We start from the raw sequence: 22,158 nt of genomic DNA on the forward strand, positions 1-22,158 counted from the left end.
TCTTTAGAAAGCAGATAAATGTAAAGAAGGCTTTGTTAGAAAACATGAATAACACAGAATGCAGTTCCATGCACCACTTAGTTAATGCATAACTCAGAAATAACGCGACAGTGTACTCTTTATGGTGAGGCTAGTTCTTTCCAACTGAAGTGGCAGAGTTCAGATGCACCAAATGGGAAACATTTCACCTAAATGTTTTGGATCACCTTGTGGAAGAAGCCAAGGCTTCTTTTAAAATAGCTACTTCTCAACATGGCTTCACAGGTTCTCGCTAGTCTGGACAGTGATTCCTATACTATACATATATACCATTGAAACATGGACCACAGTCAATGCAGTTCCGTCTGCCAGACTCCCCAGTTGCACAGATCTGGATTGGGTTTAATTGCTCCAAAAACCTATGAGGTCCAACGCCAGCCACTGAGACCTTCGTTCCGATGTTTTGTCATTTCATACAGCCCACGCGTGTCCCAATAATGAAAAGCTAGAGAACACGGGCAGTCCAGGAAGATATGGTGCATGGGATCCCACCGCTTTTATCTTACACAGAATACCCGGCAATCTTCAAACTTTGGATACAAAGATCTCTTCACATTTTTGAGATGCAAATCTTCAAAATTCTGGAGACTGACAAAAGCCCTACCATCCAGTATTCCTAAAATGATGGGGTTGTGGCACCGCGTCACGTGGGGCTGGACTTCACTCAATATACTGTTTTGGCACATGGAGTCAGTGGGTAATTAGTGATACATGGTAGTGCCAGAGCTCGAACAAGCAGAGATCCGCTCATGCAAGGGCTCCATAGAAAAGCTGTAAAGTAACAGTGTTGTTCAGAGCAGCTTTCTAGTCCTTCTTGCAGCACGTGGATAATTTCAAGCCAGTTGAAATGGAAGAAGCGCTAGACAAAGTAGTGCAACTGAGGACTCGATAAATAACAGGACATAGATATTTCACATTGCAGGAGAAAAGCAATGTACAAGAGTAACATACATTTGTAAGCTCTACAAGAACGAAAAGGAAAAGTGAAAAAAATCTGCACCTTCCCTGGATAGAAAACGACTGTTATAACTGTAATATTATCTCAGCCAAGCCATAAAAGGAGATATGAAACAAGACTATCCAACTATATTTATATATAGACCGTGTATCAAAACTGGAAAAAACATGGAATCATCTGTAGGCGTTGCCTTTTGTATTAACTTTGGACCCTTGTCAACCAATATAGAAGAACTGAAACTGTTCCTTACCTCTAGATGCAGGGAGTTGTATAATGAAATTAACTAAAACAAATGAGTGTCATTTCCACGTTTGTGTGGCTGGAAGGAACATGAAAGAGCTACACCCACGCAGCACTTTCATGAAATCTCTGAATTCCAATTAACCACCATCTTTGATGCTCTACAGCGCCAGTAACATTATCTTTACCAGACACATCCTAATGCCAGGTTCTATGAACACCTCCTGCTCTTTCATGAATGCAGGGCTTATCCTGCCAGGGCGCAGCCAATTATGGGATTGCTGCAGGGACAGACGTGGCTCATTATCCTCAAAGCCTACACCTTCTCGTCTTCCAGAAGATGATGATATCACCTAAGAGGGCCAAGCACCTGCGGCAGGTACGTGTATGCTAGCAGGTCACAGGTCTGAATCCTAGATGAACATCCTTCAGCGGTTGGTGAAACGGATATCACAGAGTTATAGAAGCACTGAGAAACAATGTCATTCTGTGCTGTTATAATGGTCCATGTTCCCTCACTTTTCACACCTTGGGGAACAGTCTGCACAAGCTATCAACAGAGGGACATAGGCGATAGAACTCACATGTGCCGTAAGAGCGTCGTTTGCTTCTCTCTCCGACAGTCCGTTCATCATCAAAGTCACCTGCGCCATACATCGCTCCAGCCTCTGGAACCAACAAAACAAGACTTAAATTAACAGGAGAGTGCGGCGAAGACATGAACTGAAACATTTTTAACATGATTATGGGTGCTACGATGCTCACGGCCTATCTACACACTTCAACAAATTTCCCAGTGATGCACCAATTGTACCATCCACAAGACACTAATGAACACGTCACTGAATTGCCTTTTTATTAAGGCACGCATTGGCAAAGACGCTGAGCTGGATGGGAGAAAAAGGGTTGCTAGGGAAAAGACTAAAGATAGATATTTATCTATTAGGAGCCCCAAACAATACACAAATGTGGACATATTAACCATTCACACACGGAGCGCATCTGACGCATATGAATTCAGGACGGTGGAAGATGCAATAGGTTTATATGGTAGCATTTTATTCTGCAATACAATGGAGATGGATGTAAACAGTACATATCTAGCAAAATCCTTTAAAGGCCAAAGGAATCAGAAGCCATGCTATCTCTGCTGAGTGGGATGGCCTGAATGGTTCTCATTAGTAGTACTCCAGATCTAGTACATTGTGAGTGGATATAGTAACAGCACATCTGTTCACGTTGTGTGTGGGGGTGGTGGATGGGGAATCTTAAAATATGCTGAACAACCTAGTTAAGATTTTCAGGAGAACCGCCAAATCGGCAAAAAGCCACTCAGGCGGTAATGCCACAGACCTTTGGCGTTGTCGAGTCTGTGGCAAGGTTCAAGTGGGAATATGTATAATGTATCCAGCTTTTGCTCTATCATTTTTAACACTGCCTCTCGCGGTGCAAAATGCCCCTCATCTTCTTGTAGATCATGTAGCTCACTCCACTATCAATTGTATTTCAATCCCACAAAATGCCCTGTTTGCTCCAAATCTAGATCTAAACATGGTGGCATTTAGTTACTGTGATCCAGGTTCCCATAGATCACAGTAACTATGCTACAATCCCACTTTCCTCACTGACCTCATTCACCAGACTCGCCTCTGCCCAAAACGCATAAATTAGGAGCTGGCCTCACACTACACTGAACTGTGTCAATGTCATAATGCTTGTATGTGCCCTCAAAAAAGTGTGGGTTGGAAGTGCGATAAGTCTTTTTTAAAGAGCCCTACAGCAGGAATTTGCTTACTTGACTGATTCAGTACTCAACTTTGGGCAACTTTAGGGCAACTTTAAAAACCTATACTAAACAATGGCGGGTGCAAGCGCTCCTACTGGGAAAGTGGAATGTGCATGAGTGGTTTACCATATCCTTTTTTGGGTACTTATGTTCAGAATCAAACAAAGGTCTGAGAGGGGCCTAACCTATGTGGCACTTCAGACATATCTCAATAAGGATTCTCACACACAACTAAAATGCAGAGTCTGAGGGCTTTACACATGCAGGACCTCAAGTCCAGGCCCAGCCTCATTTCAGGGTGTTCACAGTCCCCATACAGTTAACAAGTCCACAAAACCAAGGCATTCGATAAGTTAAAAGATGGCCTTCACATTCACCTTGTTATTGCAAGAGCCCCAGACATCACGTGGCACGTGAGAGAGCAGGTGGGAGACACAGGATAACCTGCCTGAGGTGCACTACACTAGCACCTGCCTGACAGAATAATAAACCTAGACCCCTAAGACTAAGCTGTTAGATAAAACTTCAAAACATCTTTCATCCAAAATAATGAGTTAGCCCTGAGCACCATCTTATCAAGGTGAAATACTACAAATAGGGGAGGCTGAAGGAACTTCTAGTCTATTCATGTTCCTTGCCGACAAAATTACAGGAAAGAAAACAGACCTACGCTGTACCTGGGATGCATCTATTAGATTGGCAAAACCATAAGGAATGCGGCCAACAAATTCAAAACCACGGTTTTTAATAAAATAATAAGATCTACCCTAGATGAAATGGGCTCAACCCATAACAAAGATAAATTTAAAAAATCCTTCCTGTAAGTGGTTCATCCTTACTCGCAGATGCTGATCCTCGTAGAAGAGACAAAAAGATTTATGAGGGATAGGTTACAATAAAGTTGGACAAGTTATTCAGAACAGTTAAGCAAACATACTTTTTTTAATCAGAAGGGCACACGTGGTGTACTATTGACAAAAATACTCTCCTCCAAAATATTTCTAGGGACATTGTTCAATCATTGTACTCACTTGCTAATTCAGCTTACCTCTGCAATGAAATAGCTCCATCTCAAGATCTGGCAGAGATGTTCTGATTATTTTTCAGGTAAAATTAAGGTCAGTGCAGACTTTGACTTTAAGATCATTCCAGAAGTAGCAGTCAGCCTCTGGTATGTACAGACGCTACCTCATGGTTTCCAGAATTTAATGTATTGACTTGTAAAGAATGTGGTAAATAATTAAACAGCAGCAAACCATCTTGACAGCCTGCGGACGTAATTTCAGGGCTTTACCTCAACCATACGGTATGAGAAAGACTTCCCTTACAACAGGCATTGTGCCAGAGTGTTTTAAAACAGTGACTTGCCCAAATTATTTTTTTTAAAACCTCCACTCTGAATCTAATCCTGCTAACTAAAGACCCATTTCTTTACTGCCCCATACCACAGAACTACTTGAAAAGGCTGTTGTCTCACAATTACAGAAACGGGCAGCGACAAAGCAGGTACTACATCCTGTACAATCTGGGTTTAGACCAGGCAGGGGCATTGTTGATGATCTCTTCATATGGGTGGCCAAGTCAAAACAGTAATCCTAATTCTTCTGTATCTCTCTCCAGTCTTCATTACCATCAACCACATTATCCCATTACATTGCCTACTGTCCTACTCAATAAGAGGTCTTGCTTTAACATGGCATGGCTATTTCTCCTTCACAGATCTTAGGTAGCGCAACTGGGCTCCTTCAATTTCTCATTCAAACCTCTAATTTAGGATGTTCCGCAGGAATCAATTTCAACCCTGCTACTTAATCTATATCCTCACACTTTAGCATACCTGCTGCAGACTCTCAAAGTGAAAATACATATCTATGCAGACGACACCAAGCTGATTTTCAATCTACGTAATGTCACTGATAAAGCTCCCACTGACCTTTCTCTACTCGGGTCTTGTCTGACAAAAAAATCTTCTGAAGTTTAATTCACCAAAATCAGCAAACCATGTATGTAGGCGAAAAGTCTTTGGCCATACTTCTGGGATCAGTTTGATGAATAATGAACTCGAGCCCTTATTGGCTCCCAACTATCGTTAAATCCCCAGATTTCATCACCGTCCAAATCCTGCTTTTGTCATTAGAAAAAGAGTATTCTTTAAATAAATTTGAACTCCCCAATGGATTAAGTCTGCCCAATGTTTTATAGTTTAGTTGCTGGGCGACAGGCGCTCATCAAATTTGTGATTGTGTATGGGGGATGGGGGGGGGGGGGGGAGTCTGTGACCATTGTGCAGGATAGCAGGGAGGCGGGAGTTCTATAGGTTGGGGTTTGAAGTTTACATGTTTATTATTTGGTATAACACATGTTTAAGTTTGACACATACTGGAAGATGGAACAGGGAAGCGGGGGTGGGGGTTTTAGGAACGCACCTCAATGCAAAGCTGTTATGCCAACCGAAGCCTGGGTGTGAGCGATGCTAGACAAAATCGATTTCTCGGATCTCTGACACACACCCTCCGACACTGCCCACTATATCTACCCCCACAGGATGAGACCGGATAATCAGGACCTGGAATGTCAATGGAATAGGGAATAAAATTAAACGAACAATGGTGATGCAATATATCTGGCGACACGCACCAGACATGGTACTCCTGCATGAGACACACTTGATGGGGCAACACCTGTAAAGCGTTAGACTCGGATACAAACTACTGCCACACGCGGGGTTCACCACAGGATCAGGAGGTGTGAGGATTCTAGTCCGAACAAACCTGCCTTTTGTGCCCCGTAGGATATGGCAGGATCAGCAGGGTTGATATGTAGCTCTCACTGGGATGTGGGAGGGCCGAGATCTCAACCTGTGCTCATTATTTGTACCACTCAGGATGCATTCAGACACCCTGCCTGAGCTAAGTACACTACTCCTAGAACTTCCGTATTGAGTGTTGATATTGGGCGGGGATCTGGATGCAGTAATGTCTCCAAGCAAAGACAGGGTATAGAGCTCAAGGAGGGCGGTAGGGGTAGAAGCCTTGAGGACGTGTGTAGAAGCTCTTGGGTTGGTGGATCTCTGGCGTGAACACAATCCCTTGACTAGGCAATACACCTTTGTTTCGGCTCCCGACGGGGGATACTCCCAAATGGATTACATATTGATACACTCTGCAGCTGCAGTTAGCTTCCGGGGGGCAAAGCACAGGTCAAGGGGTATATCCGACCATTCACCGGTTGAGGTACGACTGCTTGGACCCCTTAGAACAAATACTCTACCACCCCGCATAGATCCGTGGCTCCTCAGAGACAACCAGGTCCAGGACAAGATTCGAGAACAGACAGAACACGACTTTCAAGACAACTTAGGGGCAGTAGACTCTTTGGGAGACCTACAAAACAGTAATAAGAGGATACGGGCAGGCCCTAGCAGGGGGAAAAAAGAAAGAGCGAAAGCTTCATTAAGAAGCCCTTGAGAAGGAAATTATTCAGTTAGATGCCGCAACTGGAGAATCCAGAGAAACTAACCCACAGACTAGTCTTTTAATCCTCCTCAAACAACAAAAGATGTAGGATATTGCGGAGGGGAAAGCTAGGGAGTATGCTAGGGCGACCCAGAGGAGAATTTATGAAACCGGCATCAAGGCCACTAAGTGAATGGCATGGCTGGAAAACAGAGATAGGAAAAGGAACTGGGTGTTGGAGATTAAAACCCCAGACAGTGAGTCCTGTAAGACAGGTGAGAGTATTACTGCTGTATTCGCGAACTATTATGAACAGCTATAATAATCTTCATCGACAAGAACAAAACCAGACTCTGCAGAACTCCTAAAAGATGCAAAACTCCCCACAATAACACTGGAGGATCGAGAGGAACTAGATAAAGACTTAACCACAGAATAGATATGCGGAGCGATTAGAGCCCTGCAATCAGGAAAGGCGGCCAGACCTAATGGCATACCCGAACTATACAAAGGTGCTGCAGAGCTGGTGGCCCCACATATGTTAGGCATGTTCAAGGAATCAATGAAACAGGGTAGTCTACTGGAGGACCAGCGATTAGTCACAGTAGTGTTGTCCCAAAACAGGGCAAACCTCCGGAGCATTGTTCCTCATATAGGCCAATTTTACCGCTGAACACTAAAGGAAAGGTCTTGGCCAAGGTCCTAGCAACCAGACTTACCAGAGTAATAACTGCCCCAATTCACCCTAAACAATTCAGATTTATGCCCCACGAAGCACCAGAATAAACCAGCGGCGCCTCTATTGAGTTCTACCTGTAACTAAGTATGAGCCGGAGGAGAGCACAGTGCTGCTGTCCCTAGACACCTGTATGGTGTTTCACAGCATAGAATGGCAGTACCTATTCACAGTATTGGAGCGTTTTGGCTTCGGCCCCAAATTCTGTGCCTGGGTTCGGCTACTGTAGGCAAATCCCCCTGGCGGGAGTAAAGGTGAATGGCATAGTGTCCGGGCAAGTGATGAAAAACAAGGGCACAAGGCAGGGATGCCCGCTCTCGCCCATTCTCTCCGCTACGCTATCGCACTAGAGCCTTTGGCGGCATGGTTCAAAGGAGACCAACTGATAAGAGGTATCCCGATTAGGGGGGAATGAGAGGAAAAAATCTCATTATGTGCTGAAGACATAATACTATATGCCACAAAGCCCCGATCTACGATCAACCGTATACTTCACATATTCCAACAGATTGGCAGTTACTCCGGTTACCAGATAAACTGGATAAATCTCTCATACTTGTATTGGCCAGGGATATGCTAACCATACAGACTTGTGGGAATGCCCTATCGATTAGAGATAAATATTAACATCTTGGCATTGTGATCTCTCGAGCTAAAGACTGAATTCCTAGACGATAATTTGTTCCCCCAAGCTACATAGATTACAGAGGGACGTGTTTCACTGGAGGAGGCTACCACTCTCACTACTGGGAAAAGCGGTCATTTAAATGACGGCGCTCTCGCGACTATTATATATACATCAGAACAGATGTCTGGAAGGGACAAACGATGGGGAACTTTCAGGACCTACAGACGGACTATTAAATGTCAGGCACCGAACAGTTCTGGTGCATACGACTAAAAAGCCTTAAAAACACATATTACGCTAGGCGACCAAATACCCGAGTACGCACCACTGGAAGATAGAGTGCTATTAGATCCAAAAGGGAAAAGGGCTACCTCCCTTATATATAACAAGCGTTTGCAATGCACAGGTCTCGCATTTATGCAAGTTTAAGCTATTGGCATTGTAAATGACAATGCCTTTTATTTATGTTCTGAAAACAAAAATAAAAGGCATTGTTATTTGCAATGTCAATAGCTCAAACTTGCGTAAATGCGAGACCTATTGCATTGCAAATGCTTGTTTGGTTTTGTGAACCTTGTGCGCAATAGATAGAGAGAAAAACGTTAATTTACATAAAGCACAGGACGGTTAATCAATCTTAAAACTCAAACTTAGTTCACCAAATCCAAAGTCAGCTTCTTTACTCGTTATGTTACACCACTGCAAACAAAACACATAAGTAAAAAACACAATTTACAATGCCAATAGCTCTACCTTTCACAAATGCAAGACCAATAGCATTGCAAACGCTTGTTATTGATGAATTTCTGATTACGTTTTACCACCTTCATATTGACTTAATGTTTTTGAGGTCGTTGTTTGTACTGCACACGAGCTTTACAGTACAGATAAGACAAGTGCGATTTTCTAGTCAATTCTTGTAACTTTTATTTGGTTTCAAGAATGGTCACATGGTGTTGCCTCAAAGAAGACGGTAGTGCTCAATCAAAGCAGCACACAACAGATCACAGGTGGTTGGCTTTGGTAAGGCCCATAAGGATAGTAATAGTTGCCCCTTGCGTTTTTTTTCTTCAAATCTTATAGCAGCAAAATAAAAAAACATTTTCAGTCAGGCAATCTTTTTATTTTTTTATTTAAACAATGCGGACAGTTCCAGTTTCACAGGGGTAATATCCAAATATGCTGTTTCAAGTTTACATCCCAGAAAGTTGAATAGAAAATGTTTTTGAGATTTAGCAGACACCTCATTGCTTGTATGTGGTGGGGGGACAAAACCAATCACAAGGCACATCATCACCGTGCAAGGTCAAAGGCAAAGAACCATTGAATAAATGATTGGATGAATAGCTGGATTCTAAGAGCGGAAGCGTACTGCATGTGGAATCCACACAGTACAAAGGCTGAGCAGATATTGGACACGAGTAGTCAGATCAGCATTGGGACGAGCTATAGTTTTCAACAGGCGCTTCCTGCTTAGATAAGGGCAGCAGGTACCAATAGATCTTTCTGGATAGATGCTAGCAGTCTACCATAAAGTAAAGATTTGAGGCGATTAACCTTTTGGGGTACTGCCGACTTTATATTCTGCAGAACACTTCAAGTAGTAAATATTTAACTACCGTTTCCGACTGCATATTCTTTGCTTGATAAAGCTGGTTTGTGTGACACTGTCTGCGAACGGTGTATCTTGAAAAACGGATCTGTATTGGCTACGAGCTCCAACGTACAACGTTGTCTGTTCAAGAGGGATGGAGTGTGTGGGCGCGCCCAAGTGAAAACGGCAGTGACTGTGTGTATACTGGAATGCGCATATGGCTGCTGCATGTACATATACTGCATCTCAAAGCCATCAGTGCCGATGTCTGGTCTCCAGTGACAGTAGAAATCATTTACTTAAGTTAGTATATGGATGTGTGTCGCAATGTAAACAAACCCAGAATGTTTGCCCCCTCCCTCAGCCAAAACATACACACCGCTTACAACCACTCACCCCAAACACACACAAGCGATAACGTTAACCAATGAGAAGTTGTAGAGGGTGGAGACAATATTTGCAAGGGACAGATCAGGGAAACACGAACAACCTATAGTAAGCTTGACAGCAGCACTGCTCCAAGATAGTTTGAATGTGTCTCGTCAACGCCAACAAAGCAATTGTGTGCTGTGTCGAAAAGGCATAAACAGCCATCTGGACACATTAGCATGTGCTGCAGACAAAAGGCAGTGACATCTCCGCACAGGCGAGCAAGCAAGTGCCGAGTGCTCCAAACAAACACAGCCTTAAACAAGCGCGCGGTGGGAGCGTGTGAGGCAGCGAGGAGACGCCATGCGCGTGCACATCGCCTGTCCGTGCGCGCACATGGTTTGCCTCCCTTCGCTAGCAAAACCGACAACAATAGTCTCGCCAAGGCGAAAGCAGCCATTGCGCTGCGTTCGCTAGGCGAGACCTAAAAAGATCGTTAATAACACTCCTAACCCATTGGGGCTATCCGAGAGGCATGGGAAGGGGAGATTGGGATCCTGGAAGACGATGACTGGGCAGAAGCCATACAGAGCCCCAGAGAAGTGGCCATGAGAGCACTGTTACACCTCATACAACTGCAAATCTTACATAGATCCTACACAACTAGGACTAGACTTTGCCGAATGTGTGGCGTGACCTGAATAAATGCATGAGGGGATGTGGTGGTGTACGAACCTTTTTTCATACATAGTGGGGCTGTCCCCTGCTGCAGCGATACTGGATTACGGTCACACAGGTAATGATCACTGTGACGGGGCAGTTGGTCCCACTAGATGCCCGATTGTACATATTCTGCATTACAGGAAAACCGCATGGCCAAAGTATATTAAATTGTGGCCGATAGCAGCTATAATGGCAAAAAGGAATATAGCTAGGACTTGGGGGCAGCGCAACCCTCTAGTGTCACGGAATAGGACAAGGACCTTTATTGGTGCTGTGCAGCTGAGAAGATGGTCTATCAAAGCCGAGGATACGCTGGGAAGTGGGCTAAAGTTTGGGGTAAATGGGCAGAATCCAGAAGGATTTGAAATGTTACAATGATGTAATTGATGTAAGATATGAGCAATAGGCCTTGTAGTGTACAAATCAAAGGTCAATGGACCCGAGACCCGAATATTTCTGCTGCTTGGATAAGAACCCAATGGTAAATAAGTGACAATACATGAGCCCATGGGTTTAAAACATTTCTGATGTGCTGCTAAACATCTGTTTGTTTAATAAAAATAATTTAAAAAAAGTTTTACTTCACCAAATGGAAAGGATGATCTTTCCACAAACAGGAAGCTCGACTTTGGAACTCCCTACCTCTCCATATAATTGCTGAACCATATCTGCTTAAATTCCAGCTACAACTAACAACCTGTGCTGTTAAGCTATCAGATCAAGTTAGATTGCATTATTTATTGAATCCCTATGTACACTACTTTCGGTGGATATCTGTGGGGCCAGGGTACAGACTGATGAGAGACAGAGAGCTTTATAAAAATCAAAATTATAAACAAAAATATTAAATTCAAATCCCAAGACAGGAGCACTTAAGGTGTAGATGTCTGAGTGTCATGTAAAAACTACTATTGCTAGGGAGAAATAATAAGGACTTATTCAGAATCAGGACCTATTCGACAATATCCCAAATAAGTCTGGCTAAACAAGATAAACGGCAAACTGTGTGCACTCTAACTCTAAAAGGGCACTGTTTGGACATGGACTGGGTACTCCCTTGTATCTGGACAAAGATATGCTTCTCTGACGAGCTCTAACAAGAGAAAACATTTGTCAGGGCAGCTTTTCTTCATTTCAGGTTGGCTTGAATTATATTTTACCAACGCAAAGCTGTAATAATGGCCGGGAATGGTAAAAGACTGACATTTTTCTGCTCGGCGTGGGTAGCCCTTTCAGATCCAAAGTCAGAACAAATGGCCACCTTGAGGCGGGGGCCTCGTTTCGCGGGTCCGGTGCCCGCTTCACATGTTGAACTAATCTCTCTCGTAAGCGAAAGAATCCGGGTTACACCAGGAGAAGGTTTCACAGATCAAGACTCCCAAGGAGTATTTCTGTCCTGATTAAATATATACCAAAAGGTGTATATATAGATATCATTTTATGAATATTCAGTACCTATTGGCACCTGCTGTATAAAAATCAAAAATATCTATGTATATAATATTGAACTTGAATTATGCGATTCCAATCTTACACTATGCACTTTATTGTGTATTTTTGATTAATTAAACACAGTAATTCGTATGAATGGATTTTAAGATTTAAAAATGGACATGTTTAAAGATGGCGACCACAAAGATGAGACATCCATGACAGCACTTTAAGTTTTGTTTCTCTTTGTTCATTTTGTAAACGAGCATAAATAGTTATTGTAAAATGGCGCTCATGGTCATGAACAAGGCTGTGTGAAGCAGCCGGAAAACGTGGATGTTTCATTACATGGTGCTAAGAAAATAATCTTCGGATGAAGAATTAGAGTCCCTGCGTTTGTTCTATATAGTTGGGAACAAGTTAAGAAATAATTTTGAGGCAAAGCAGATGCCTCGTATGCACGGCACCTTTGACGCTTTGGAAGCACGCCACCAACTGCATTGATGACTGGAACAGGCTACGAGGTACGCATGGCCCCCGTGACCTAGGCTGAAGCTGCCTGAAGAACATTAAGGAGAAGACGTGAGTCAGGAGTCAGAGGACCCTTGGTAAACGAAATTTGTCGATACAGGAAAGTGGCAAATGTACGAGGGCGGTGGTCGGATGCAGCGAGCTCGACCTGAATAGCAAACATTGAGGTTTAATCAGCTTCGTGCTCAATATCCCGTCCAAAATACACTATAGCACGAGAAAAATGAATGAGGATGAGTGTAGGCCTGGGCTAAAATTCCGTTCCGCTCGCGGAAATTGCGATAATTTGACATTTTCGCGTTCCACGGAGAGCGCGAAAATGTCAAAATTTCTACAATCCGCATTTTACCGGAAATTTTTTGCTTGCTCGCGCTGTAAAATACATTCTCGCGTGCGCGCGATCGCCTTACCTGAATCCCCGCGTTCGCCGGCAAGTTTTCCCAATCCGGTCGCGTTCTCCACGAGATGTTGGATTGTTGGTAGCCATTTGCGCTGTCTCGCGACAGTTCACGCCCGCGGTAACGTCATTCGTCGCATGATCACGTCTTTCTTCTCGCGATCATGCACCGCGAGACAAGTGAAAACAAGATGGCCGCGCCCACGAGCAACCGCATGGGAAAGTTGGCGAGCCGCGACCACGCAGAAAATACCGCGAACGGGCGGGAAAAAAACTTCCGCATCTTCGCGATATTTCCGCGTGTTTGCGGAGATTAACATTTTCGCGATAATTTGCAAAAGTGAATTTCGCTAATTCCGCCCACCCCTAGATGAGTGCACCCAGAGGGAGCAAGAGGCGCTGAAATTGTTTACAGACTCAAATGATATTATTACTACTGCCAGACAAAGCATGGGTGGTGCCACAACTGGCATTGACCCCTGGAAAAAACTTGCAATTATTGGAGAATCTCAAGAAGAGAGAAATTCTCAGATGGTGGGAAAGCGCATCCCTAAAACAGTATATTCAAGTAGAGCCCCAAGAGGACTACGAATAATAATTACCCCGACATTCGAAAATCCTCACCCGGAGTTACTAAAGGAGTGGGCGGAGCACAATGCCGAGAGTTCTATGGGATTGATTTGTATTTTAATTAAATACGCTCAAATTGAAAGGGAAGACGTAATTCAGAGAATTAAGGAAATTAGTGTTGTTCTTGATAATGAGACAGATCAAACACAAATAGTAAAATGTAAGAATGATCTCATAGGACGCCTGGCTAACTACGAGCAAAGAATGAAGGATAGAAAAGCCACAAAATGTCTGCAAGATCGATTGGACTATCAGAGGGTCCAAATTTATACATTTACAGAACACTGAGAATATACTAAGGCAACAAATTCAGGAAACAAACTAAACTCAACAAGAATGCACAGGCAGCAAATTTAGCTCTGATACTGGATCCGAAATAGAACTGGAGGATACAGTTGTAGGAGGAAGTGGAACAACTATATGCTTCACAGCTGCAGATTAAATACATTTTTTTACAGAAGGACAAAAGAACAGATTACAGATCAGTGAGAGTAATACCTTGAGGAAAAGGAAAGAAAGGAGGGGGACAAGGCAGAAAGAGGAATACGAGAAGGAGTACCAGCATCAGGCAATGACAGCCAGATTAACGTCTCAGAAGCAAACCAAGAAGTAAACAACACTCAAAATGTAGCCAATCTCAGGCAATTGAAGCATGTCTGAGGAAGAGAAGAACATCCTAGAATTAGGACTATCATATTGTCATGAAAACAACTTTTGAGCACTCACAGAGCAGGATTGACCAGTATAAATCTGAGAAAAACTGAAATTAACAAAGTTACATAAAATGCGAGAATCTACTCAACCATCAATCTCAGCTACAGAACTAATAGAAGTAGCAACCAATTTAGTTTTCTCTGATCTGGATTTATTGAAAGATCTATGGTCTTTATAACATGCAGGTGTCATGTCCTCCACATTAGAATTGTAGAGAACACAGGAGCTTACTAATCTGGGTATGGAAGGGAGAGGACTTACACCTTTTCAACCCAGATCAAGATATGTACCACAAATTCCTAGGGATAATTTGGATATTTTCTCTGAATCTGTGATTAAGGATCTTCAAAATCTTTAGAACTCACACAAAAACAAAAGAAATTGGTAAAATTAAAGGGACAAAAAACTCTTTTCAACAATAAAGAAAATGAAGGATGCCAAAGACGCAAAAGGGAAACCATCTAATAAAGGAGGAAACATTGTTTTATGGGACAAACAGCAATATCCTTCAGAGGCACTAAATCAGTTAAACAATGTAGAATGGTGTAAACATAGAACTATGGATGAATATTTGAATGTAAAAGAAAAGTTTGATGACAGATTACCGTTTTGGAGAGATCAAGAACTCCTAAATTGTGATGGATACAGTTTCCTTAAACAGAATCATCCAATGCTACCTGTATTCTATTTAATACCGAAAATCAACAAGGACTCAAAAGAGCCAGCTGGCAGGCCAATTAATGCTTCCCAGAATACTATATTCAAGAATGTATTGAAATATATTGACTTTTTCTTGAATCCTATTGTCGCAACTTTACCATCATATATCAAGGATTCCGCGGATTTCTTGAGACGTATTTATGATGTAAATGGAAATCAGACATGATGCTAATGACTCTTGATGTGTCAACTCTTTATACCAGCATTAGACATCAGGATAGTCTTTGGGCAGTCCAGCATTTTTTACATATGAGACCCATAGGCAGGGGTGAAGAATTTAATAAAATATCTACTTGTCCTTGGGGCAGGTTGATTCATAAATCTAATTGTCCTGTAACAAAATCCACTTGTCCCTTTGGTGCCATGCAGTGCGGCGACAAATTATGGCAGTAATCTCATTATAAAAGGGCTCTGATAAAGCCTCTCTGATTATGCCAGGGCTCAGACCATAGTAGTGTTTGAATACTTGCAATTTCCTTATGTTGCCACGTTTCTGCAGATCTACATACTGGGGCTGAAGGTAGTGGCAAGCCAGAGTTAGAATGCCATTTCTTGTCTGTGCAAACCTACTAACTTGCATGTTTTAAGGGTTTTCAACAACTCTTCCCTAATCTTTTACCACTCTGAGAAATGTTAGAAATTTACTCCTGACAATGGCAGATGTAAACCTTCTTCCAGAGTTGGGAAAAAAAGTGGTTGGAGAGAAAGTGAACTTGCAAACACTCAGATTTTCACATGAGCATATGTACACATGCATATTTGCTCATGCTAAAATTCAGTTCACAAATATTTTCTAGGAATACTATTTCTTATCCTACATCTGTAAATTCTTGGGAATTCATGTAAGCCATATAGCAGCACTTGATGCAAGAACATACACCATGGGTGCACTTTTGAGACTTTATTTAATAATTGGGCCCCTAATTTGGTCCGGCGTTGACAATGGCCTTTTGCATTTATCAAAATTCTGTATTTCTCTATCTTCGTATCGGCTGGCTTCACAATGAGTGACAGCATTCTGCTCTTTCACAAGGAGCATATAGGCACACAAAGTAGTTCTGTTCAGTGCCAGCAACTACTATGGCAGTGTGTGCTTTTTGAGACCAAAACATTTTTTTGCTTTTACCAATGTTAGTTATAATGGTTGTGGGCCCGGCAGCTCCCACACCAATAAGGCATTACAAAATCCATGCCAAAACAAGTCACACATTGACAAAACACAACAAGCATTTACAATGCAATGGTCTCGGCATTTTTAAAGTTAGAGCTATTGGCATTGCTCATGACATTAGTTTTTGTTTTTAAAACATTTAAAGAAACGGCATTGTTATTTACAATGTCAATAGCTTAATCACTCTCAAATGCGAGACCTATTGCATTTGCACCCACAGAGCCACACACACAAAGCCACACACACACACAGAGCCACCCACAAAGAGCAACTCACATAGAGCAACCCACACACAAATCGAGCCACCCACAGAGCCACCTACTCAGGCTCTCTCCTCTATCTCTAATACAGGAATGTATCTATTCTAAACTAACAATGCATGAGAATGCCTGCAAGAGATGTCACGTTAGAAGAAAATGGAAAACATCATCAAATGCAGCATGGTGAAGTACAGGCCTAAATTGTCAAGACAAGTTAATCCATTGACTCAGTGATCCACATTTAATATGAGTCCACAGATTTAAAAACACATGAATATAAGTTTCTAGTACCTTTCATTGAATTTGTATTCCATGTGGCACACAGTAAATCTTCAAATTAATCAAATTTAAGTATGACTAAGAACTACATCTAAATGCATATACGTGTAACATTAGTTCACAAATAACATAAACGTTATCGTTTTAAATGAAATCCCATTCTACATATATGAGGATGGTTTAGATCTAGTTTCCAAGTCATTAAATGTTATTCCCATATTATAGCGTACATTTTTGAAAGTCGATTTTCATCTTCATAGTAAGTATCATCTACCAAATGAGGATGGTTTTACTTCATTAGGACTTCAGTCAGGGTAAAAACATGCACGAGTAAATTCTCTATCTCTACAATGAATGCAGTCTTTAGTAGTAATATTGAATGCAACCTTTTCTCTTAATCATGTATTAATATAAGAAACAAGTGCACGTTCATGTCACGTCTTTTTTGACATATTTTTGACAGATTTGTGAATGTAAAGAGTGGGCAACTTTGCACTGCGCCAGCACTTTGAAAATTCAAGAAACTTAGGTACCAATAGACTCCTGGCAAAAAAGCATCAGTCACTGTTTTAGCCCATGAATAAGTCATTTTTCTTAACTGTGTATATGCAACATAATGTTCTTGACATTTTTAATGACTGGATTAGAAAAATTAACTTGCACTTGAACCAGTAGGAAGCTATATAATGTATACATTAGTGTATGAAATTATTACGCAACTGCCACCATGATGACCTATTGACTTTAAACCCACTGCTCCTTTTAATGTCCAATGTCGGAGGTTCCTGTCCTGTCATGACATCATCACGGCGTCATGTTTGGAAACCCAAGGATGCTGTAACCTGACTGGAATATGTTGTGGGTGCAGTGACATCGGTAGAAGACATGAGAGGGAGGGTCGGTTATTTCCTTCACCCACCGCATTTGCTCAAACTAGACTAGACTATCCCTGCCCCTAGAGGTTCGGGCTGTAGGAAACGCGTCCCATTTCCTCCAAGCCTCGCCGGTCTCTGTGCCTTGACTTAGTTCCCAGAAAAGTAGTGACGTCAGCAGACGTTTGCAGCTGTCTCGCGCCAGCCATCGGCCCCGGAGCCTCGTATTCACCTTCATTTGGGAAGCATCTGCTGTGCATTATAACAAAATAGCTCCCCGGACCCAGATGGAGTAAACACACTTGTGTGGGCGTGTCACAGAACCATATCTCGGTCATGTTTCCGAAACGTTTAATGATCGGGGTAGTGGAAAAAGCATACCACTAAGCACGAGCTTGTATTTTTTTTTTGTTGTGGGGGAGGACAACGTCTGCAGCTGTTCAGTAAAAAAATTGACTTTACTAAATATTCGTGTACTTGCGCCGTTTCTCCTGCACGCATGGTATAATCATAATAACTGTGCTTTATATAAAGCATACACCGCACTCGGACTTCCAAGAGCTGCAAATAACAGATGTTATTGTGATTACCAAGGCCACCGGTGCTTTTATTTGCCCTCAGAAGGATGGAAGGCTAAGTCAGCCCTGCCAGGACTCCAGAATGGGACTCGCAAATTACACTGGCGAGTCTCCTAGCTAGTTCCTCTGGCGAGGTTATGTACCTGGCTGGGAAATCACCCCGGAACCGGTCTTGTCTCAGCAAGAAAAGCTGCGACACGTGCCCGCCGAAAGCACCGTTTTATCGACACCCACTTCCTCGCTGAAGCACGGAAGAGTGGTGAGGAGAAGGCTGACTCCTGCTGGGGAGAAGGCGGGCTTCGAGGCGGGCTCCGCTGGTGGGTGAAAGCACCCTTCTGGGTACAAATGGCCGGAGGAGCTCCCGGCAGCGCCCGCAGACGCAGGGGCGAGGATCTACGTGTGCGAGGGAGCAGTCTATCAGGGACCACATTGGGTGTTTAATGCGCTTCATACAGCGCTAGGGACCGCGAGCCTCGTGTTTTGGTGCTGCCCGTGCGAAGAGGAGCGCTGCAGCAAGACGGGTCCTGGAGTTTGCTGCCCCATGTCGGATACGATTCTCCCTAAGCGTCTCTTGAAGATGTCCCTCAGGCTGCCCCGGAACTGGGATTTCCACCTCAAGGCCGACGCCCAACATGTATTCTGGCCTCCGAATAGGCCACAGTTCACAATCCAGAGCAATCAAGTTATTATTATTATTTTTTTAAGTAACGTCCATCACTTGTTTCTCGCGTTCTCAGCTGAAAGTTAAAAGTTGAAGCCGGGTGATCTTGTTGCTAGGATGTGCCGAGCGGTCCACATGAAAGAAAAACAAGCACACCACTGCCTTTCTCCGAGGTGAAAGCAGAAATGCCTCGGAGAAAGGCAGCGGCGTTTCCGGATTCGGGGGCGTGTTTTGCTTTTCTCTTCTCTTGCCATTGGCTGGAGGAGATAATCAGAAAAGTTGAAAAAAACACGCCCCCGAATCCGAAAAGGACGGGGCCTGTTCGGAGTGACGAGCTCTTCTCCAATGGCTGGCCAGCATTCAAGAGGCCAACCAATGGAGAAGAGGGGAGAAGAGGGGCGGGTTCAAGCCCCTCTTCTCCAAGTCATTAAATCTCGGAGCGAGACTGCGCAAGCGCAGCCTTCGAGCCGAGACCTAAAAAGCTGACCACCAATTTCCGACCTACTGTCTTTGCCAATGCTGGTTTATTTTTGTTTCTCATAATCTTATTGAAACTGGTTACACTGGTTTTCCATTATGAATATTTTGGGGAAATACTAGCATGCATCAACACATGTTACTAAATGATGCTGCAAAGAAGTGATACCTGAAAATTTTCAGTAGTTTAGCAAAATGTTTTTTCCTGCTTTCATCTCTTTTAATGAACATTTTATTTTGAAAGCAAAGAATCATCAATCTTGCTTTCAAGCTTCTGCAAATATTTGCATCAAATCAGAGAGCATTCTGGGAGCATTATACATAGCCTCATATTGCTAAACATTTGAAAACATCTGTACACATTTTTATACTGGAACCACTGTCAGTAGTGCAGTCAGAGCTTACAATATTTACTTAGAGCGCTCACCCTAATAATAAAGGCTTTCAATGAATGAACCATGAATACAAGTTTGGACAGCATTAACATATGGTTAAAAATATTACCTTAACTGCAGACAGTGCCCTTCCCTGATTCATAGTGTGGTACTGCAGACTGTCAGTCAAAGGGTTTGTGCCGCAGGGGGTTGGGCCTACTTGTCCCAAGGACAAAATACACATGACAACTTGTTGCCCTTGACCCCAATCAATACGCCCTGGGCGTCGGACTATAGGAATCCCACATCCCTACACAGGGTATATGATGCACAATGCCATAATGGAAATGATGAAGTGGTGTCTCACCAAAAATATTGCTGTCTTTGTTGGTGAATTGTTTGAGCAACAACAAACTAAGGCCTTGGGCACCTTATTCGCCTGTAGCTATGCTAATTTGCATATGAGCTGTTGGGAGGAGCAGGAGCTCGAGACGGATATAGAACACTGAACAAGTCACATTTCGCTGTGGTTAAGGATTATTGATGAGTTATTGTACTGTGGCAGGGTAGTGAACAAGAGGCCAATGTATTCTTGTCAGATTTAAACTAACACTTTGAATCTAAAATTCACGGGGAAAACAAGCAAAACAACTATTGAATTTTTGGATCTTCTAGTTTGGGTAGGAGAAGGTAAATTAGAGACTACTATTTTAAGAAAACCTACTGCAGGAAATACTATTCTTCATGCTGATAGTTCTCACCTAACCCGCCCTAATAAAATGCATAACTTTTGGAGAATTTGTTCATGCCAGAAGGATATGTAGCACAAATGAGGAATATGAAAAGGTGGAGAAAGAAATGACAGCGCTTTATTCAAAGAGAGTAAACACAAGTCATACTTAATACAGCCTCAAATAAAGCTAAGGCTTTGAATAGAGAATGAATATTCTTTAATCCCTTCCAACTCAAAAACAGGAGAAAAAATGACAATAAAACATCTCACAGATTTATAACTACATATAATGCTGATCATGCTATGGTACGAAGGGTTCTTGAAAAACAATAGCATTTGATTAAAGAGGACCCAGTAATAGGAAGCCTGATTAACAAACATCCCCAAATAACATATACAAAATCAAAATCTTTAAGAGATTATTGGGTTCAAAGTAAATACACTACAGATGTACAGAATAGGATATGGCTTGTACCAAGGGAAGGATTTAGGAAGTGCCTAAATGCAAAGCATGGAAAAATAGAAACAAATCGGAACATTTTACCATCAGTATTTAATAAAACTATCAAGATTAGAGGTAACCTTACATGTAGATCAGACTATGTGGTATATCTACTGGAGTGCCCCTGTCAGAAAATGATGTAGGTAGTACCCCCTTGCCTGTACATAAGCAAATCCTACAACACCTATGAGCGATTATTAAAAATGATCACAGCTACTCAGTAGATCGACAATTCAAAAATATCAAATTATGGTGATCATGCCTGACTAACTTACAGTTGTACTGCCCAAATCCCTGGGAGGAGGACGAGGAGGGGGATGGGGGGGGGCAGTGAAAAGGAGTTACAAGAACTTGAAACCTTCTTCATCCTGGAACTGGATATTAAAGAGCCTATGGGCTTTAATATGGATGAGCAATTATATATGTGCCTGAGTTAAACACGCTCACTCACATAATCACTTCTCCTGGAGTGTTTTTACATGTACAGTTTTATTTTATAAATACACTTAGGGTGAATGAGTGACTTAGATGGACTTGGTACCGAGCTGATACCTAATGTGAATGGTAGGCACTAACGTATACAATTAATAAATATATTTTCTAAAAGTTCATTAGGTATGTATGATAAAACTTTTTAAATATGTAATCATATGTTTTCTGAACATACTATTATAAGCTATATTGAGTAATCCAGCACTTGCACTTTATAAAATTGTCAACTATGAGAAAATATATATATTTCTATTTTGAACTCTAGAACTGTATGTTCATTTTGTAAACAAGTATAAATAGTTAGTGTAAAATGGTGCCCATGGTCATGAAAAAGGAAGGCTGTGTGAAGCAGATGAAACGCGTGGACGTTTCATTACATGGTGCTAATAAAATGATGTGTGTGAGTGAGTGAGTGAGTGAGTGAGTGAGTGAGTGTGAGTGAGTGAGTGAGTGAGTGAGTGAGTGAGTGTGTGTGTGTGTGTGTGTGTGTGTGTGTGTGTGCGTGCGCGCGCAACAACAACAACAACTCTTTGGCTATTTACCTCGCTTTTTAAAGTGCAAGTTCAATGACATAATCTTGGACATAGTGAAAACACTTCCATACTAGCTGTATTAAATGCTCATTGATAAATACATAAATGAAAAATCATGACCACTGAAAAAATATATATCCAAGCCCTTCCAAATTGCAAAAAGGCATACATCAATTTAGTTCCTCACTATGCCCCATCAGTGAAACCTAATAAAGTGCTTAACAAAATCAGTATAATGCTGTTCGTAATGAACCGTATAAAAATAAAGATGTAAA

The 22,158-nt window shown here is 42.2% G+C and overlaps 1 protein-coding gene across 1 annotated transcript in view; it reads right to left on the reverse strand.

Moving 5' to 3' along the window:
* Nucleotides 1–22,158, reverse strand: part of INTS3 (integrator complex subunit 3) — a 590,139-nt gene that overhangs the window by 464,082 nt on the left and 103,899 nt on the right. Inside the window, exon 2 of the mRNA XM_085639326.1 lies at nucleotides 1,822–1,905. Within this exon, the coding sequence (XP_085495452.1) occupies nucleotides 1,822–1,905 (84 nt within the window). The remainder of the gene's footprint in view (nucleotides 1–1,821; nucleotides 1,906–22,158) is intronic.

This window comes from Triturus cristatus, chromosome 12 (genome assembly GCF_964204655.1).
Source record: "Triturus cristatus chromosome 12, aTriCri1.1, whole genome shotgun sequence".
In the NCBI taxonomy this organism is placed as follows: Eukaryota; Metazoa; Chordata; class Amphibia; order Caudata; family Salamandridae; genus Triturus; species Triturus cristatus.